We start from the raw sequence: 19,273 nt of genomic DNA on the forward strand, positions 1-19,273 counted from the left end.
ACATTTTTTTTTTTAAAGTATTTACATAAGTATTCAGACACTTTGCAATGAGACTCAAAATTGGGCTCAGGTGCATCCTGTTTCCATTGATCACCCTTGAGATGTTTCTACAACTTGGAGTCCACCTGTGGTAAATTCAATTGATTGGGCATGATTTGGAAAGGCACACAACTGTCTATATAAAGTCCCACAGTTGACAGTGCATGTCAGAGCAAAAACCAAGCCATGAGGTTGAAGGAATTGTCCGTAGAGATCCGAGACAGGAATGTGTCGAGGCACAGATCTGGGGAAGGGTTCCAAAATAATTCTGCAGCATTGAAGGTCCCCAAGAACAAAGTGGTCTCCATCATTCTTAAATGGAAGAAGTTTGGAACCACCAAGACTCTTTCTAGAGCTGGCCGCCCGGCTGCCCAGCCAAACTGAGCAATACGTTGAGGTCTAGAGTTCCTCTGTGGAGAAAGGAGAACCTTCCAGAAGGAGAACCATCTCTGCAGCACTCCACCAGTCAGGCCTTTGTGGAAGAGTGACCAGACGGAAGCCACTCATCAGTAAAAGGCACATGACAGCCCACTTGGAGTTTGCCAAAAGGCACCTAAAGACTCTCAGACCATGAGAAACGAGATTCTCTGGTCTGATGAAACCAAGATGGAACTCTTTGGCCTGAATGCCAAGCATCACGTCTGGAGGAAACCTGGAACCATCCCTACGGTGAAGCATGGTGGTGGCAGCATCATGCTGTGGGGATGTTTTTCAGCGGCAGGGACTGGGAGATTAGTCAGGATCGAGGCAAAGATGAACGGAGCAAAGTACAGAGAGATCCTTGATGAAAAACTGCTCCTGAGTGCTTAGGACGTCAAACTGGGTTGAAGGTTCATCTTTCAACAGGACAACGACCCTAAGCACACAGCCAAGACAATGCAGGAATGGCTTCGAGACAAGTCTCTGAATGTCCTTGAGTGGCCCAGCCAGAGTCCGGACTTGAACCCGATCTAACATCTCTGGAGAGAACTGAAAATAGCTGTGCAGCAACGTTCCCTATCCAACCTGTCAGAGCTTGAGAGGATCTGCACAGAAGAACGGGAGAAACTCCCCAAATACAGGTGTGCCAAGCTTGTAGCGTCATACCCAAGAAGACTCAAGGCTGTAATCGCTGCCAAAGGTGCTTCAAATAAGTATTGAGTAAAGCGTCTGAATACTTATGTAAAAGTGACATTTCAGTAGTTTTTTATTATTATAAATTAGTAAAAAATTCTAAAAATCTGTTTTTGCTTTGTCATTGTATTGTATTGTAGATTGATGAGGGGGGAAAAAACAATGTAATACATTTTAGAATAAGGCTGCAACCTAACGAAATGTGGAAAAAGTCAAGGGGTCTGAATACTTTCCGAAGGCACTGTACATTTTACAGACACAATATATTTTACAATCTTTTGTTTGTTTTTACTCCTATATTTCCACTACTCTCAACCCCTCCCGTCTATTTCTGAAGACCATCCAGTTTGATTTCTATTTGCCATATATTTTTAACTGTGCTTTTTCACAACATTTTTGAACCTATGTACATTTTACGGACACAGTATATATTTACATTACTTATTTTGTTGTTATTGGTCCCACCCTTCAGCTCCAGTCAGCCCCTCCCATCTATCTCTTAACACCATCCATGTTGGATTTCTTTTCGCCATATATATTTCAACTGTGCTGTGATGTTTCACAAAAGTTCTGAACCTTTCTATCCTCATAGTTTCTACAGAATGGGTGATTTGCAAAGTCATAGTCAATCGATCTATAATATAATAATAATACTTTTTGCAAAAAAATCTTTAATTGACAATCTGTATAAACTATGAGAATAAAAAGGTTTAAAGTTAGCAATTTCCACCTTAAAATGTCGGACTTGATTTTTCCTAACGAAAAGTGTATCAACGCCCCCAAAAATGTCTGTTAATTGTAATCCACGTAATAATTCACATTTCCTGTTGCTGCAGGATTCTTTTCCTGCTGTGAGAAACTGGTCAAATTAAAATATTAAACTGTAAAACTAGTCCAGGACAACAACAACATAAAATACTAAAAGGAGATTGAAATAACGTTTCAGTCCAGGACTGGGTTTAATCTGCATCCTGGAATCTGGCCCATGATGTATTTCTTTATAATATATTGATTTATTACTCAACAAAAAAATATGAATGCATGCCATTATATGCGTCTAGGATAATTGCTGTGTGTTGTAACATTTACAGGAGGGGGTGGTGTTTCTCCTATCGCAAAGAATTACGTTAATGGATGTCATTGAAACGGTGCATAATGAAATGGGCTGTAAATTGACTCACCATTTCAGTATCTGAAACTGGGCCAAAGCTTGTGACAAATATATTGGTTTTGATCTCCGTGACCTTTTCTGTGGATAGAATGGAATGTGGAATATGACCGTGAACATGAAGAGACAAGGGACAGGGACAAATTCAATTTGCGAGTAATCATCATAGAGATTTCCATTTGAAATCCTTACAGCCTTCAATGACAGAAACCATTCTAAGGAAGTGAGTGCAGCTCTGTTCTCCAACCCCATTTGGCAAATCCATGTCGGATGTATCCATGTGTTACATTAGCGACATTATAAAACATAATTTAGAAGGGGGAAAAAAAAATTAAAAAATCACTGTAAGACCAAATCGGAGGTAGAGCATTTTCTTTTCTCTAAGAGATGCAGGATATTTCTATCTATCTTCCAGTGAACACTCTTTGACTCCCTCTCTCGCTCGTCTGAATACAGGTCTGGATCTCAAGGTTACTTTTTGCAGATGGAGGTGGTGGTCATGAGGGGGGCTGTGTGATATATGGCGTGTTGGCAGTGCAGTTCCTTCTCACTTAGGATTGATCTATTACTGTGATTGCTTTGCTCTTGGAACACATTCCAGTCAATGCAATTCTGTATATTAGAACAGTCTCTTTTATTTTTCTCACTGAATCCAAGAAGTCTAGCGAGTGTGATTTTACAGAGGGGGAAAATGCTATGCTGGATCACAAATTATGTATGAGGCTAAGCATTGGCATACTGCAGTTTCGCGAGCCCCCCCTCACTCCCCCCCCACCCAAGGTCCGATCAAGTTTAATAGCTTAGCTCATGCTATTCTAAACATTTTGCCATGAGACTGAGAGAAAATGCTGCAGTTTTAAAGCTAATTTGTTAATCTTTTTGCCATGGCTTATGATGTGTTCATATGCTATCTGGGGAAGAGGGGGGGGGGGGGGGGGGGGGGTTGGCCTCCAGGGTGCCCCCAACCAAAAAGAAAACGCCTCAGAAACACCCCCCCCCCCCCCCTCTCACTGCAAGTGAGGGGGTGTTTCCAAAACATATAGTTGGTCCCACGTGGGGTCACACAGCGCATCTCGGTATGGAGCGCACTATGCATTTATCGTCTCATCAGCTGGTAACTTTTTTTTCTTGTGACAGGTCAATTTGCTGCAGCATAACCTGCATAGCCTTTAGGCTACAGTAATATAATTGCATTAAATCAGTGCACACGCAGGCACTCTCTTAGTATTTCTCTTTCCCCATCAAATCCCTTCAAGTTGCAAAAGAACCAAAATACATTCAGTATAAATTCAAACAAAGACAAACTGTACATTGAAACAGAAACATCCACATTTCACACTGTATTTTGGTTATATAAATCTCCTGCATCAGCATGCTACAATGGTTCTGCTGCACCTGGCTTGAGTGTACTCTGAGGAAATGTAATGTCAAATAAGAGTATTAGTGAATGACATTTGCCCCAAGAAAATGAATACTGATATAATACTGTATTGTGATGTATTGCTTTGTACTGTAACCTCTAGTGATATGAGTTTGGATCAGAGTGGTCTGTAAGTATATGTTACCTCCAAGTCCTGGTCTGAGTCTGTTGTCGTAGCCGTCCAGCAGTCCGTCCAGTATCCGTGTGAAGATGGTGATGTTGTCATTAGCCTCTGCCTCTTTCAATGCCTCTGCTGTGGTCTGGCCAAGACTGGGAAAGACAGGACACCAATCAGGCTGGTTAGTTCCACATACTGTAACATGGAGACTGCTTGACAGGGCTAGTGTCGGTGTAAATAAAGCACATCATAGTTGGATATGTACAGTATATCTACTGTTCAAATGAGGATGTAATGCAGTCTATAGTCAGATTGGATGGTAAACGTTTCACTTACCCTACTTGACATGTAATACACACCAGCAAGAGAGAGATCCACATGTGTTTCATTGTAGAAAGACTGGGCATTTTGTCCTCTATGTCTGGAATAACAACATATAATCCACGATCAGTACTTTCAGTAGTATGTATCGTCATCATACTTCCACTCCTCCTTCCCCTTCTCCAATATACTCCTACACTATACTCCTACCAGACTATTATTACTACAGTACTACTAATACCATAGTTCACTTATGATAAGTACTTTGGTGTTATACTGTACCCCACCTTCCCCCAATACGCACACCTGACCACACACACACTCCCAACTAGCAGCCCTATAATGGACCTACAAGAGTAATCAGTAGGCTAACCTTGATACAGTAACTGTTTGAAACTGGGAATATACCAATCATGTCTTTCTACATTCCTGGCCCACGTCCCTGCGTGCATTCATTTTGCCCAATGCTAAACACCTTGTTGCAGCAGTATTATAACATCTCCCCATTTTGCTGCAACTGTTCGTGTTCGCAGTTGCATTGTATTGGTGATCCTCACTGCGTATGAATTCGCAGGCAGTGCAATAGGTTTTCAATGTAGGCTAATGATGTACCCTCGCTGTTCCCTTTCCCCAGACCCCCACCCCTCCCCCAACCGCCACCCCACTCATACCCCCCTAACAAAATAGGGAAGGAGGGTGGGGGTGCTTCTGATGCCATCCTCATGCATAAAAGAGGGTTGAAAATCATTTACCTGTAGAGAGAGCCATCATCTTGATTTAAATCCAGGTTAGAAAAGCGATACAAAACCCGCAGCAATGAAAGTCAAGGGTATGCTGCTGCTCCTTCAGAGGGATATGGATATACTCCGTTTATAGTTGCCACCGCAGGCAGTCTCGATCGTGTATTGTTCTCTCCTGATTTGCTTGACTGACTTCCTACTCATATCAAGCGGATGTTTGCGTCTTGTGCCGCCACCTCCTTCGCGCCTTTTGGAGATGAGAGGTTTTAATGCCGAGCCCTCATCTTTGAAGGTGACAACAACGTTTTTCGTGTTACATACCCTTGGTCTCAAGTTATTTGTCCACTCAGAGCGGACTAGCGGCCCGGCGCCCCATCTTAGTCAGAAAACACACTCATCTCCAGTTGCCGCTCACATGCACACACTGCAACGATTTGCTAACCGGTGCGTTATCATAGGTGCGACAGTGAAAACGATCCTCCAGGAACTCCAAGCGTCACTTAACTTTCCCCTGTTATCTTACTTGCCACTGTAGGCTACTCTAGCCTATGCATATTGCTGTGGTTAGTTAAAACGCCATCCTCTCCCGCAAGCTAATTAGCTGTCTAGTCGTAATCAATTGAATGAATGAGGGGCAGTGGGTTGATCCATCCAGAAGAAGAAAAAATATGGCTATATCCCAAGGACCCAATAAAACAGTATACCTATTCACCTACATGTCCAATTTTGGTCCTCTCTGTTTACCTTTTCTCTCATTCAGTGGGAAATGCGTCAGCTTTGTTGAAAAGAGAAGTACCGCTTATTATAGTTCTAATGCACATGGTACCGCTGCCTCCAGAGTACTGCCTTTGATTTCGATCCCGACCTATTATGCCACGATGACTCACCAGTCTAAGGTCCGTCAATGAGAATTATTACGGTAATGATTAGAGGAAATCGAGTATGAACGCACTCAAATATGAAAAGAAGGATCGTAATAAATCAATGTCTATCAAAAGGTGTGATTACACAATCTTACTGAAAAAAAAACGTTTTTTTTAATTATTTTTTTTACAGTTAGCCTACATCAAACAAAGTCGTTATACCAATTGCCATAGGAGGGTACTCTAACTCCATATTTTTGGACAGAACATTATGCTGACTAATCATATTTCACTCTCCTGTAGCACGGTATTCAATTTCTAAACCTTTTTACATTACAATCAATAGTTGACAGTTCAGTTTGACAGATCTATAATACGTGAATTATTTGCACCAAGTAGACACATGTTGCACTGTCTTCTAAATTGCAAGGTATACGTGAGTTATTTAAGTGGCGCTAAGGTGTTTCAGCCCTATGTTTGAACTGTACAGCTCCGTCCCCATAGCGCGTTCTGACCCTTCCGTAATTCCATCGGGTGGTGCTGTCCACGGTGCTGAAACAAACTTGATCCTGGTAAAATACTTATTCCTAAAGTACAATGCTTATCATATAAAGCACTTCCAGTGTTTGGGAAAGAGAGTATGCCAAGTGTGTGCTATTATAAGAACATCACATGGTCCAAAAACAATTTACACAGCAAAGCTGCTATAGCTACGCCTAAAACTAAATTGACCCAATTACAGACTTTACTTTGTTGTATGTTACCAGGTGTGAGTTATCATCGTATATATAAATCAGTCACCATGTGTTACTGTGCAGGTGTAAATGAAAGTGTTATACTGAGTCATATTTCCTCTTGTTTCCCCCCTCCCCCCCCCCCCCCCCCAGGAATGCAGTCGATGGAAACAAGAAGTTGTTTGCAATCTATGATACCAGGTAAGTACGTCAGTCAGTTAGACTGACAGTCCCCACGGGCTCGAGTGGTCGATTTGGATTATTGAATAGGACTTGTAGGCAGTGGCGGTTCTGGGGCCAGTTACATTAGACGTTATTGTTGTCATATCGTTTTCTTCACTGCATTTAGGCATTAGCAGGCAAAAGACCATGCTCATAATCATCATCGTTGCCACTGTCTAATAACGGATGTAAAAAAAAATGATATCAAAAATTAGTTATGTAAAAATTATTTCATACTCCACATTTAGGGGGGCCACAAGGGGGTCCAAAATTGTTGTCACCGGGGCACTACATCTATTTGGCCCATTATGTGAAATCGTATTGGGATTAGAACATATTCAGGTTTATAGTCAATTAGATGAATATCTGGAGTGAGAGGGGTTGGCTCCAATCCAAGCAAGTACCTGTACCGCCTCCACCGGTGGTGTCTTTGCCAGTAGCCTATATACATTTCAGTTAGGAGTATAGTTTCTTCATGTCTCCCGGTTGCATAGAGAGAGAGGAGAGAAATCCAAAATACGAGTGATGTCAAACCGAACAGATCTGAAGGGTCTGAAAAGCCAACGACTTCCTCCACGAGAACTTGCCAATGGAATAATCTGATTTGTAAACATATTGTACCGTTTTTGCGTTGCACGTTTTTCACCAAAACAGTAAGGAATGTGGGCTTTTCTGAGTGGAAAATTATTTAGTGTTCTATCAGCACCAGTGATTGTAGCTGTCGTGTGCTGCGCACAAAGGTGAGTGATTTCTCTAGTAAAAGTGTGACCGAAAAACGAACGTCTAATTTTGTAGTAAACGCTCTCCTTTTTGTTGTTGTTTCAGCGTGAATGAACCAGGGAACATGTCGTTTGTGAAAGAGACGGTGGACAAACTACTAAAGGGATATGATATTCGTCTTCGACCAGACTTTGGAGGTACGTTTTCAAAAGTGGGGCAAACATGTTGCAGCGTGTCCATGTTTACTATGCAGATTCGCTCATCTTGGGCTCATATTGCAGCCATTTTTCGAATTCACTGTCATTGTAAATGATACCATTGCATTTGCATTACAGGGGCCCCTGTTGCAGTTGGCATGAGTATAGATGTGGCGAGCATAGACATGGTGTCCGAAGTCAACATGGTGAGTGAACTCGCCCCCCAAATACTGTAAACATTGGGACTCACACAATTGTGCTTTTTGCTTTGCTCACTTTCATATAGTACTTGAATATGTTTCTCCTGGGATTCCGTAATGCGTAAACTTTCATTCAAAATCATGCAATAATGTCCTACAATTAGAGTTATTGTGTGCCTAACTATGTTTCACAATGTTTTTATTCGGCCAATATCACGTCAGATACCGGCCGCTGTCAATCAGACTAGTGCTGAAAACATATGGTCTACATTTAGGATGGCGGAGAGGTACTCTGTTCTCTTTTGTCAGTTGTCTTGTGTTTGTATGTGTGTTTTTACTCTAACTCAATTAACATTGCTGAGTCATTCTCCCCTTGATCTTGTGCGTCAGTTGTGCTAACTGTTGGTATGTGGCATTGGAAAGTGAAAAGTGCGGTATGTTCAGCAACTCCAGCACTTCAAAGAGGAGTATTAGAAGCTTAGACATGGGCATTCTCTCCCTCTCTCTCTATCTCTCTCTCTGTCTCGCTCTCTCTCTCAATTCAATTCAAGTCAATTTGCTTTATTGACCTGATGTAACAATGTACATATTGCCAAAGCTTACTTTGGAGATATACAATATTAACATAATTACAATAATAATAATCTACTGTCAACAGGACAACAGTAACAATGATAATCAAGGGTCAAAATAACCAATAACAATAACAATGGCATAGAGGACATGAGCAAGGATGGTTGGTCTGACAGACAATGTACCCCATCTTATGTCAGGCAGCAATGTAGTGAGCTGCCAACACATGAACTGTGTCCTCCCCTTACAGGACAGATAGTTTGTACTCATCAGAGAGGTCTTTGAAACCTTGAATATTTTTTTTTTTTTCTCTCTCCCCAGCTCTCCCTCACACTCTCTCTCTCTTTCTCTCTCACTCTTTCTCTCGCTATCTCTCTCTCTTTCTCTCGCTATCTCTCTCTTACTCTCACAAGCTCTCTATCTCTCTCTCTCTCTCTCTCTCTCTCTCTCTCTCTCTCTCTCTCTCTCTCTCAAGCTCTCTCTCTCACGAACGTGCGCGCACACACACACAGGTACCTCGACACCCCCCACCCCCCACCCCCCACCCGGCATACACCTTTACCACCCCATGCATCTGTGGCTTGTCTGTGAATACACATGCCTGGGCTCAACTTCTTACAACTGTACCTGTGCAGTGTGTATACTGGAAAGTGGCGCAGCATGTGCACAGCAGCTGTTCGCGTCTCTATCAGAAATAATGATCTCTGGGCTGCTCCCTTATCTGGGACAGGCACTTCAGGTGAGAAGCCACTTTAGGACAGCGCCAACACATTCCAAGTTTCAACGTTTATTCGCCATGTGCACAGGATACAACAGGTGTGAAACAGTACAGTGAAATTCTTACCTTGAGAATGAGTGTTAATAATAATAATAATAATAATAATATATATGACAAATATAGATGACAAAAAAATATTAAAAAAATAACTATGAAGCGTTGCTGCACAGCTATTTTCAGCTCTCTCCAGACATGTTCGATCGTGTTCGTCCAGGCTCTGGCTGGGCCACTCAAGGACATTCAGAGACTTGTCCCAACGTCACTCCTGCATTGTCTTGGCTGTGTGCTTAGGATTGTCTTTTGGAAAACTCCAAGCTTGCTGTCATGTCCCTTTTACTGAGGAGTGGCTTCCGTCTGGCCACTCTACCACAATTGCCTGATTGGTGGAGTGCTGCAGAGATGGTTGTCCTTCTGGAAGGTTCTCGCATCTCCACAGAGGAACTCTAGAGCTCTGTCAGAGTGACCATCGGGTTTTTGGTCACCTCCCTGACAAAGGCCCTTCTCCCGCGATTGCTCAGTTTGGCTAGGCGGCCAGCTCTAGGAAGACTCTTGGTGGTTCCAAACTTCTTCCATTGAAGAATGATTGAGGCCACTGTGTTCTTGGGGACCTTCAATGCTGCAGAAACCTTGGGGTCCCCTTCCCCAGATCTGCGCCTTAACACAATCCTGTCTCTGAGCTTTACGGACAATTCCTTTGACCTCATGGCTTGGTTTTTGCTCTGACAATGTAATAGTGTAATAGTGAGCGGTAGCAGGATAAATAGATGCATACTAATGGTAATGGCAATAAATAATCAATGGACTGCAATGTAATGGAGTAATACATCTAATCAATTTCAATTTAGCACGGGAGCACAGAGAACAGTCCATGTCTCGGGTGGCTGGAGTCTTTGGCAATTTTTCATACATGTGACATTCTCAAGAACAAGACGCAAAAAGGAAAACACAGAGAGACAAATAGAAGAAAAAGATGAACAAATTAATTCTGATTTGCATAATGAGTGTTCTGGATGATGTTCAATTAAGACAAGTTTTGGATTATGTAATATTCATCCTGGAGGATGTTCAAGTGTCTCAGGACGCTGATGGAGGATCTGTTTTGCCCTTTAGATCATAATAAATGAGGTTATGTTGACACGGGGGACCTAAACCTGGATCAGCACTCCTCCTTTTCAGATACTTGACACGTACGGATCCTGGTCTTGTAGTGATTCCGATCATTCTAGTAAGCACTGTAACCCGACCAAGTAAACCATTCATGTGATCTGATCTTCCTGAAACCCGGGGACAGTTGTTTACGTTGGAACAGGAGGCACTTTTGTGCTGCGACAATGGAAGTAGCCTGTAGGAAATGTGTACGTGAGATGCTCCTCTTTCCCTTTGATAGAAGAATCTCTTTGAAGATAATATGTAGTCCCGTGGGGACTCTATATCTTTCAAATGGCAGAATTAGCTCTAAAACACTGGCTGGGCCTACATGTGTAGGTAAATACTGCTTTTGTGTATAGTCAGTGATCTTTAGTTAATAAGCTGTTCTCTCTCTCTCTCTCTCTGTGAGAACCTCAGTGATGGCGACATTTGCAGTTTGTCTTCCAAAGGGATGTTTTCTCTCTAGTCTTAACACTGCATGGAGGAGGCAGGGGAGAGAATGTCATAGCCGTAGCCATCAGTTACCATGGGAACTAGGGTAATTACTAGCACTAACTGTGTGACTGTGTGTTGACTGCACCCAGGTGATGGTATAACTTGAAAAACAGTATTGACCGAAGAAAATTGATGAACAATCTGAATGGCCTCTGTGCACTTTCTTTGTTATATTTCCGCAGTTAATTGAACAATAGATTTTTACTTAAATGACTGTCCATTTCAGGTTAGTTGAATCTCAGGCAACTGGAGAAGAAAGAGAAGAAATGCTGTAGGGTAGCTTCAGTCAAGTTGTTGTTGTGTGACACGCTTATTGTGTGTTGTGTGGAGGAGATGCGAACCCAGAAGGGACAGCAGAAATAGATAATGATTTGAATTCGCTCTGAGATAGCCCGAGTAACCAGCCGTCAGTACAAGTCCCTCTGCAGAGTGTGTGTGGGTGTGTGGGTGCAGAAAATCTGTCATATGAAGTGGAGATTTTTCCTCTCTCCAACTGTTCCTGTCATTACTGTTTGCTTTTCTCTGTGTCTATCTGAAGAAATCCTGCCCTATCTACCATACTGACCCTGGAATTTACATATAGGTTCATTTTAACGTTCCATCAGGGACTATGTGTAACCAGATGTCGAAGTGCACCATTATAACCCCTGTGAATATTGGCAGGTCTGCTAGGGGTTGTGAGGCAATTGGTCTCCTGAAGTTAAGGCCGTATTTCCCAGAGTGCTGTAGGAGAGTTAAAAGAGGAGTAATGGGGTTATGCTTCAACGCTGACCCCCACTCTATCATTTATGATTGCTATCGGACATGATTCTATCGATCCATGAAGCCAGGTCTCTGCAGTAGCATGATCCCTCTACAAAGTCTATAGAGCGCGCGTGTGTGTGTGTGTGTGTGTGTGTGTGTGTGTGTGTGTGTGTGTGTGTGTGTGTGTGTGTGTGTGTGTGTGTGGTGTGTGTGTGTGGGTGTGTTTGGGTGTGTTTGGGTGTGTTTGGGTGTGTTTGGGTGTGTTTGGGTGTGTGTGTGCGAGTGCTTCCTTTTGGGCATGGCAAAAGCTGAAGATAAGTGCCCACATTTCCGGTGCAATGCTTTGGTCCAGCATCATATCATGTTGCTTGTGTCGGTGTACACAGGCAGCTGTTTATCCCTTCAGTCTTCTGTGTAATTCTTGGTCGCTTCCTGCCCCTTGGGAATCACTTGTAAATCCTGTATCAAGCCTTTTATCACCATTTTAATCCTGATTTATCTATCAAACCCCACTAATGCACATTCAGAGAGATCCATTGTTATCGCAGCCAAAGCTCTGTGTGTTTAGAAGCCATTAGTATCCATTACATCTCCATATACGGCTCTGGGTCTCCCCTCTCATAGTGTATGTAAGATCATTTCTGGGGTAATCAGCTCCTCCCACTAAAGGCCCTTAGACTAGAACAGAGACGATGCATGCTATTTTTAATATGCTGTTGAGGTTCACCACAGAAGTGGGAGAGAGGGTGATTTCCCGCGGTGAAAAATGGGCTTCCAGGAAGAAATCTCTTGGGGAAGCCTGTGGAACTGCTTTGAAAATGACCGACTGCGTCAAATGATTCTTTACTGAGTTTTGATTGATAATTGATGATCATCAATAGTATGCTGTTATTGATGGTTGCTATGGTTATTAAGGTGGCTATTATTTAGCTAAGAGACTTCAGTTGAGCTATGAGTGACATACTGTAGTTAACATGGAGAATGTTTGCGATCAGTCCGTCACAAACCGTTAGCTGACTATTGTCACTGACTTATAAGTATCTCCTTTGATTTATGTCAATCTGTATGATAATATATAGCTAAGGACCGTATAGAGGTTGTGTTTGTGCATACAGTACATGATGGCATGTGGGGACCGCACTCAAATAAGCCTTACATAGCTACTCACAATATCAGTTGGCATTGTATTGGCTAATGACCTTGGGGTCTACGCATAAATTCATCTTCCTACGAATGCATGATGTCACAAGGAGCCCATTTTGTAAATGCACTAAAAGTACACAGATTTCCGCCAAGGGGTGTGACCATAGAATTACGGACGTTGTTGGTGGGATGGGGCCGGTTCATAAAGAGTGGTTTTGTGTGAAAGCATGATCGTGATAAGCTAGCGGTTTGATAGTGAGGAGCATCTGTTGGAGACAGGGAGCAGATGCAATGACAAATGAGAATAGTAGGCTGCTGCGTCGGTCAGTATGCAGGGATCATCACACACTGTAGGCTGACTAGACGACGCCACCGAACAAGAGCAGGTTCAACTCCCACCAGGGATCTGCGTCCCAAATGGCACACTATTCCCTATACACTGCACTACTTTTGACCAGGGCCCACTACGTGAGGAACAGGGTGCCATTTGGGACGCGCCCAATGTCGTCAGTAACATTAGGTCACTAAATGAATTACAGAATGACAAAAAAAGTGCTTTCTTGGAGAACGTAGTAACAGTAAAATTACAGTAATATGGAAAACCATGACTGGTAAGTCCTTTCAGAGTGCGTTATTGAATGTAAATAAATGAAAGCCTATACGCAAGCATGCATGTACACACACACACACACACACACACACACACACACACACACACACACACACACACACACACACACACACACACACACACACACAGTTAAACAGTGCGCAGTAAACATGTAAAGTGTAAAGAGCCTTCCCCTCAGTCCTTCCAGGTTGATACGTTGAACTGGAATTGAAACTGCAGATTCCTCCTTTAAGGAGATTACCACAATTGCCACTGTAGCATGACAGCGTCAGTGTGATCAACTGTCTGATTCAGAGTCAGACTTCACAAGGTGAGCAACTACTCCTTTATTTGAAATGCTCTGTGATTGTCCCCGTGCAAGATTTATAAGACTTCCAAGGCAGCTGCGGCTTTGAATGCAGGGCCCGGCTACAGTGGTTATTTAAATCATTCATGCTCTTTCATGTAAAGACTTATCTAAAACTACATCCCTGACTGGTTTCCAATTCTCACCCCTGGAACACTCCCATCTTGAAATACCTGAAATAATCTCCAGGGACATCATTGAACAGCTGGTTGGAGGTGTAGAGAGTCATACATTTAGTGTACATTTTGTATCTCTTTATCCTAAAAACTGATCAAATGGAGGGAGTATGTGCCCCCTCAGTTTCAATTGGAATGACATCCTGCCTCTGGCTCCCCTCCATAGCGAGCTGCAAGGACTGAGTAGGCTGTGCACTGAAATATTGGACCCAATACCACACAATGTAATTGGCTTTAGTCAGAGACCATGTGGTTGGCTCCACTCATAACAGTGCTGCTGGCGTAGAGAGAGAAACACATTGCTGTCGGGTATTTTAGAGTGTGTGGCAGAGCCACTTGGACAGACTCCTGGTACAGCCTGGCCCTGCCGACAGTATGGCTGTTGTGTAATCACCATTAGGACTGTGGCTGAATCACACGGCCATGCCACACACAGCCATGCCACACCTCCTGCTGCCTGGTGGGAAGCCTTCTACTGCGGCGGCCATTTTGACACAGAGGGTCGGTATTGAGGAGGAGTGGAGTGGGTTGAGTGGGTCTGAGGGGAAATTTGGAAAACCAGTTTGGTTGGCATGGGGATGGGTCAGAGTAGCGTACTGTGTGCCACCACATTGCAACCTTACCCCTCACCATTCCGACAGCTTGTGACTGTAAACTCCTCATCTCTCCTCCCAAAATAGGCCTATCCACAATCATTCTCACAACTATGGGGTGCAGCCTCAAGAAACAACACACACACACACACACACACACACACACACACACACACACACACACACACACACACACACACACACACACACACACACACACACGCACACACGCACACACTGTATGTCAATCAAAAATAAGGAAGTGAATATACTACAGTATACTAACATCACCATATGTTAATCTCCTTCCAGGACTACACTTTAACCATGTACTTCCAGCAGTACTGGAGGGACAAGAGGCTGGCGTACTTAGGGATCCCACTGAACCTCACCCTGGATAACCGGGTAGCAGATTCACTCTGGGTCCCTGACACCTACTTCCTGAATGACAAGAAGTCCTTTGTCCACGGTGTGACGGTCAAGAACCGCATGATCCGCCTCCACCCGGATGGAACAGTGCTCTACGGCCTGAGGTGGGTTCCAAAGCAGTGGAACCAATGGGTTCTAGATGAATGCATCGAAGACTGAGTCATTTGAAGGGATATCACAATATTTTATTTGATTATTTTATAGTAATACATGCTGTATGAGCTGCTAGGTTTTTGATGGGTTTTTGAAGAAGTGGGGCATTCCCACTCCTCTCTTTTCTGTCTGTTTATTGGATAGCATAGACAGAGAGGAATAATAGAGGAGAGAGTCCAGAAATAGCAGTGAACCGGATTTTTAACCATGCTGCAGTGATCTTTGTGTTCCGGAGGCAGTGGCTTAGCCCACTGGACCACCTCTAGGCCACCAGCTGCTATGTTTTTGACTAGTAAATATAATCCCTTCCTATAGGCTCAATTTAGCTTTTCCCTCGACATATTGGTGCAGTAGTGTGTACATTGTCATGCTTTGTTGAAATATGTATTTTTCAAATATATGGTAAGAAGAAAACATGAAAAAAAGAAAATGTATAGATGATGACGCAAGCTCAGCTGTTGCTTTGTTATGATTCCCTGTTTCAATATCCATAACCATTGGTCTTTGTTGTTTGACAAGTCCTGACTTGTTCATCAGGATAATGAATATGTATAATGCATGGTTTTCTTCCAAATTGAGCCATCCAGCATGGAAATTCAATGATTTCTGCATTTTAATCACTCGCAGTGGGCTAGTTTTGAATTATACGTAGTTGTTTAATATCAATTGGATTTAATACAATGCGTTGATTCTATTCTTTTAACATATTGTAAATCTGTTTCATGTACCCCCTCTAAAGAACACGTGTGTGTGTGTATGTGGGTGCATGAGCTTGACCCTGTGTACAGCTCATACAGAGTTGTGTTATTAGCTGTGTGTGGGTAGTTGCGTGTGCTTGTGTGTATAAGTGTGTGTGTGTGTGTGTGTGTGTGTGTGTGTGTGTGTGTGTGTGTGTGCACGGTTGAACGTGCGCAGGTGGAATCATCCATCTTGTCTAATAGCTTCTGACAAACACACTCGTCTGGACGTAATGCAATTCTGAGATGACAGAATAGCTATTTGATCTAGCATTCTTATCCATAAAGGCATATATGACGTATTGGTTTAGATTGTTTTAGATTGTGGAGCTTAAACTGTCTTACGGTCCAAATTTACATTTACATTTACATTTAAGTCATTTAGCAGACGCTCTTATCCAGAGCGACTTACAAAATGGTGCATTCACCTTATGATATCCAGTGGAACAACCACTTTACAATAGTGCATCTAAATCTTTTAAGGGGGGGGGGGGGGGGGGGTTAGAAGGATTACTTTATCCTATCCTAGGTATTCCTTAAAGAGGTGGGGTTTCAGGTGTCTCCGGAAGGTGGTGATTGACTCCGCTGTCCTGGCGTCGTGAGGGAGCTTGTTCCACCATTGGGGTGCCAGAGCAGCGAACAGTTTTGACTGGGCTGAGCGGGAACTGTGCTTCCTCAGAGGTAGGGGGGCCAGCAGGCCAGTGGTGGATGAACGCAGTGCCCTTGTTTGGGTGTAGGGCCTGATCAGAGCCTGAAGGTATGGAGGTGCCGTTCCCTTCACAGCTCCGTAGGCAATCACCATGGTCTTGTAGCGGATGCGAGCTTCAACTGGAAGCCAGTGGAGAGAGCGGAGGAGCGGGGTGACGTGAGAGAACTTGGGAAGGTTGAACACCAGACGGGCTGCGGCGTTCTGGATGAGTTGTAGGGGTTTAATGGCACAGGCAGGGAGCCCAGCCAACAGCGAGTTGCAGTAATCCAGACGGGAGATGACAAGTGCCTGGATTAGGACCTGCGCCGCTTCCTGTGTTATGCAGGGTCGTACTCTGCGAATGTTGTAGAGCATGAACCTACAGGATCGGGTCACCGCCTTGATGTTAGTGGAGAACGACAGGGTGTTGTCCAGGATCACGCCAAGGTTCTTAGCACTCTGGGAGGAGGACACAAGGGAGTTGTCAACCGTGATGGCGAGATCATGGAACGGGCAGTCCTTCCCCGGGAGGAAGAGCAGCTCCGTCTTGCCGAGGTTCAGCTTGAGCTGATGATCCGTCATCCACACTGATATGTCTGACAGACATGCAGAGATGCGATTCGCCGCCTGGTTATCAGAAGGGGGAAAGGAGAAGATTAATTGTGTGTCGTCTGCATAGCAATGATAGGAGAGACCATGTGAGGATATGACAGAGCCAAGTGACTTGGTGTATAGCGAGAATAGGAGAGGGCCTAGAACAGAGCCCTGGGGGACACCAGTGGTGAGAGCGCATGGTGCGGAGACAGATTCTCGCCACGCCACCTGGTAGGAGCGACCTGTCAGGTAGGACGCAATCCAAGCGTGGGCCGCGCCGGAGATACCCAACTCGGAGAGGGTGGAGAGGAGGATCTGATGGTTCACAGTATCAAAGGCAGCAGATAGGTCTAGAAGGATGAGAGCAGAGGAGAGAGAGTTAGCTTTAGCAGTGCGGAGAGCCTCCGTGACACAGAGAAGAGCAGTCTCAGTTGAATGCCCAGTCTTGAAACCTGACTGATTAGGATCAAGAAGGTCATTCTGAGAGAGATAGCAGGAGAGCTGGCCAAGGATGGCACGTTCAAGAGTTTTGGAGAGAAAAGAAAGAAGGGATACTGGTCTGTAGTTGTTGACATCGGAGGGATCGAGTGTAGGTTTTTTCAGAAGGGGTGCAACTCTCGCTCTCTTGAAGACGGAAGGGACGTAGCCAGCGGTCAAGGATGAGTTGATGAGCGAGGTGAGGAAGGGGAGAAGGTCTCCGGAAATGGTCTGGAGAAGAGAGGAGGGGATAGGGTCAAGTGGGCAGGTTGTTGGGCGGCCGGCCGTCACAAGACGCGAGATTTCATCTGGAGAGAGAGGGGAGAAAGAGGTCAAAGCACAGGGTAGGGCAGTGTGAGCAGGACCAGCGGTGTCGTTTGACTTAGCAAACGAGGATCGGATATCGTCAACCTTCTTTTCAAAATGGTTGACGAAGTCATCCGCAGAGAGGGAGGAGGGGGGGGAGGGGGAGGAGGATTCAGGAGGGAGGAGAAGGTAGCAAAGAGCTTCCTAGGGTTAGAGGCAGATGCTTGGAATTTAGAGTGGTAGAAAGTGGCTTTAGCAGCAGAGACAGAAGAGGAGAATGTAGAGAGGAGTGAGTGAAAGGATGCCAGGTCCGCAGGGAGGCGAGTTTTCCTCCATTTCCGCTCGGCTGCCCGGAGCCTTGTTCTGTGAGCTCGTAGTGAGTCGTCGAGCCACGGAGCAGGAGGGGAGGACCGAGCCGGCCTGGAGGATAGGGGACAGAGAAAATCAAAGGATGCAGAAAGGGAGGAGAGGAGGGTTGAGGAGGCAGAATCAGGAGATAGGTTGGAGAAGGTTTGAGCAGAGGGAAGAGATGATAGGATGGAAGAGGAGAGAGTAGCGGGAGAGAGAGAGCGAAGGTTGGGACGGCGCAATACCATCCGAGTAGGGGCATAGTGAGAAGTGTTGGATGAGAGCAAGAGGGAAAAGGATACAAGGTAGTGGTCGGAGATTTGGAGGGGAGTTGCAATGAGATTAGTGGAAGAACAGCATCTAGTAAAGATGAGGTCAAGCGTATTGTAAGAAATGTAAGTGATAATGTATGGAATGGAATGCCGGAGTAGGATCTCCAGACATTACTATGTGGAATGTTCAGATATTACATTACCTGTCTAGTAAAGTAACCAAGGCGTGAGTTCTGGTTCTGAAGGCTTATTTCGTCATATCTTAAGGTAATCCGGTCTACCTGGCTGAACCTAATACCAACTGAAACACTATGAGTAAAAATCAAGGCACAGTTATAGTTCCTCTTCAACAGTTATAGTCTATACTGGAATGTATTCAGTTTCAGCTCTTCTTGCTTACAAGCGGGAACAGAGAGCTATCCTTTCTCTCTGTGGAGTTGACTGTGGTTATTCAGGATATCATAACGTCATGGTGAATAACATTATACTGTAATTATATGGTTTCATGCAGAGATGAGAAGTTAAGGTGGATCCACAGCAGAAACTATGGATGGAGAATGTGTGTGTGGGCTCCGGTAAAGCTTAAGTTAGTGATCCTCTTTCCCCCTTGTGTGTGTGTGTGTGCTGACCTCAGGATCACAACGACGGCAGCCTGTATGATGGACCTGAGGAGGTACCCTCTGGATGAGCAGAACTGCACTCTGGAGATCGAGAGCTGTGAGTGACCTCAATATCATCAACCTCTGAAATGACTATTTCAGTATTAGATTTCAGTATTTCAGTATA

At 44.2% G+C, this 19,273-nt stretch overlaps 2 protein-coding genes across 5 annotated transcripts in view; one reads left to right on the top strand and one right to left on the bottom strand.

The window, feature by feature from the left end:
• The window catches only part of LOC106574423 (gamma-aminobutyric acid receptor subunit alpha-5), a 34,328-nt gene extending 28,556 nt beyond the window's left edge, over window positions 1–5,772 (bottom strand). The window contains exons 1-4 of the mRNA XM_014150303.3: window positions 4,932–5,772; window positions 4,195–4,279; window positions 3,886–4,010; window positions 2,334–2,401 (exon numbers count right to left, since the gene is read on the bottom strand). Coding sequence (XP_014005778.1) covers window positions 2,334–2,401; window positions 3,886–4,010; window positions 4,195–4,279; window positions 4,932–4,950 — 297 coding nt within the window. The 5' untranslated portion in view covers window positions 4,951–5,772. The remainder of the gene's footprint in view (window positions 1–2,333; window positions 2,402–3,885; window positions 4,011–4,194; window positions 4,280–4,931) is intronic.
• LOC106574421 (gamma-aminobutyric acid receptor subunit beta-3) overlaps window positions 1–19,273 on the top strand; it is a 54,761-nt gene that overhangs the window by 22,564 nt on the left and 12,924 nt on the right. For 2 of the 4 annotated variants that reach the window (XM_014150298.3, XM_014150297.3), the window contains exons 2-6: window positions 6,670–6,717; window positions 7,564–7,655; window positions 7,794–7,861; window positions 14,796–15,016; window positions 19,122–19,204. In XM_014150298.3, the coding sequence (XP_014005773.1) occupies window positions 6,670–6,717; window positions 7,564–7,655; window positions 7,794–7,861; window positions 14,796–15,016; window positions 19,122–19,204 (512 nt within the window). Of the gene's footprint in view, window positions 1–6,669; window positions 6,718–7,075; window positions 7,479–7,563; window positions 7,656–7,793; window positions 7,862–14,795; window positions 15,017–19,121; window positions 19,205–19,273 lie in introns of those variants that run through there. The other 2 variants (XM_014150301.3, XM_014150299.3) reach the window with 2 other exon arrangements.

The sequence above is a fragment of the Salmo salar genome, chromosome 16, assembly GCF_965601325.2.
Source record: "Salmo salar chromosome 16, fSalSal1, whole genome shotgun sequence".
NCBI classification, from domain to species: domain Eukaryota; kingdom Metazoa; phylum Chordata; class Actinopteri; order Salmoniformes; family Salmonidae; genus Salmo; species Salmo salar.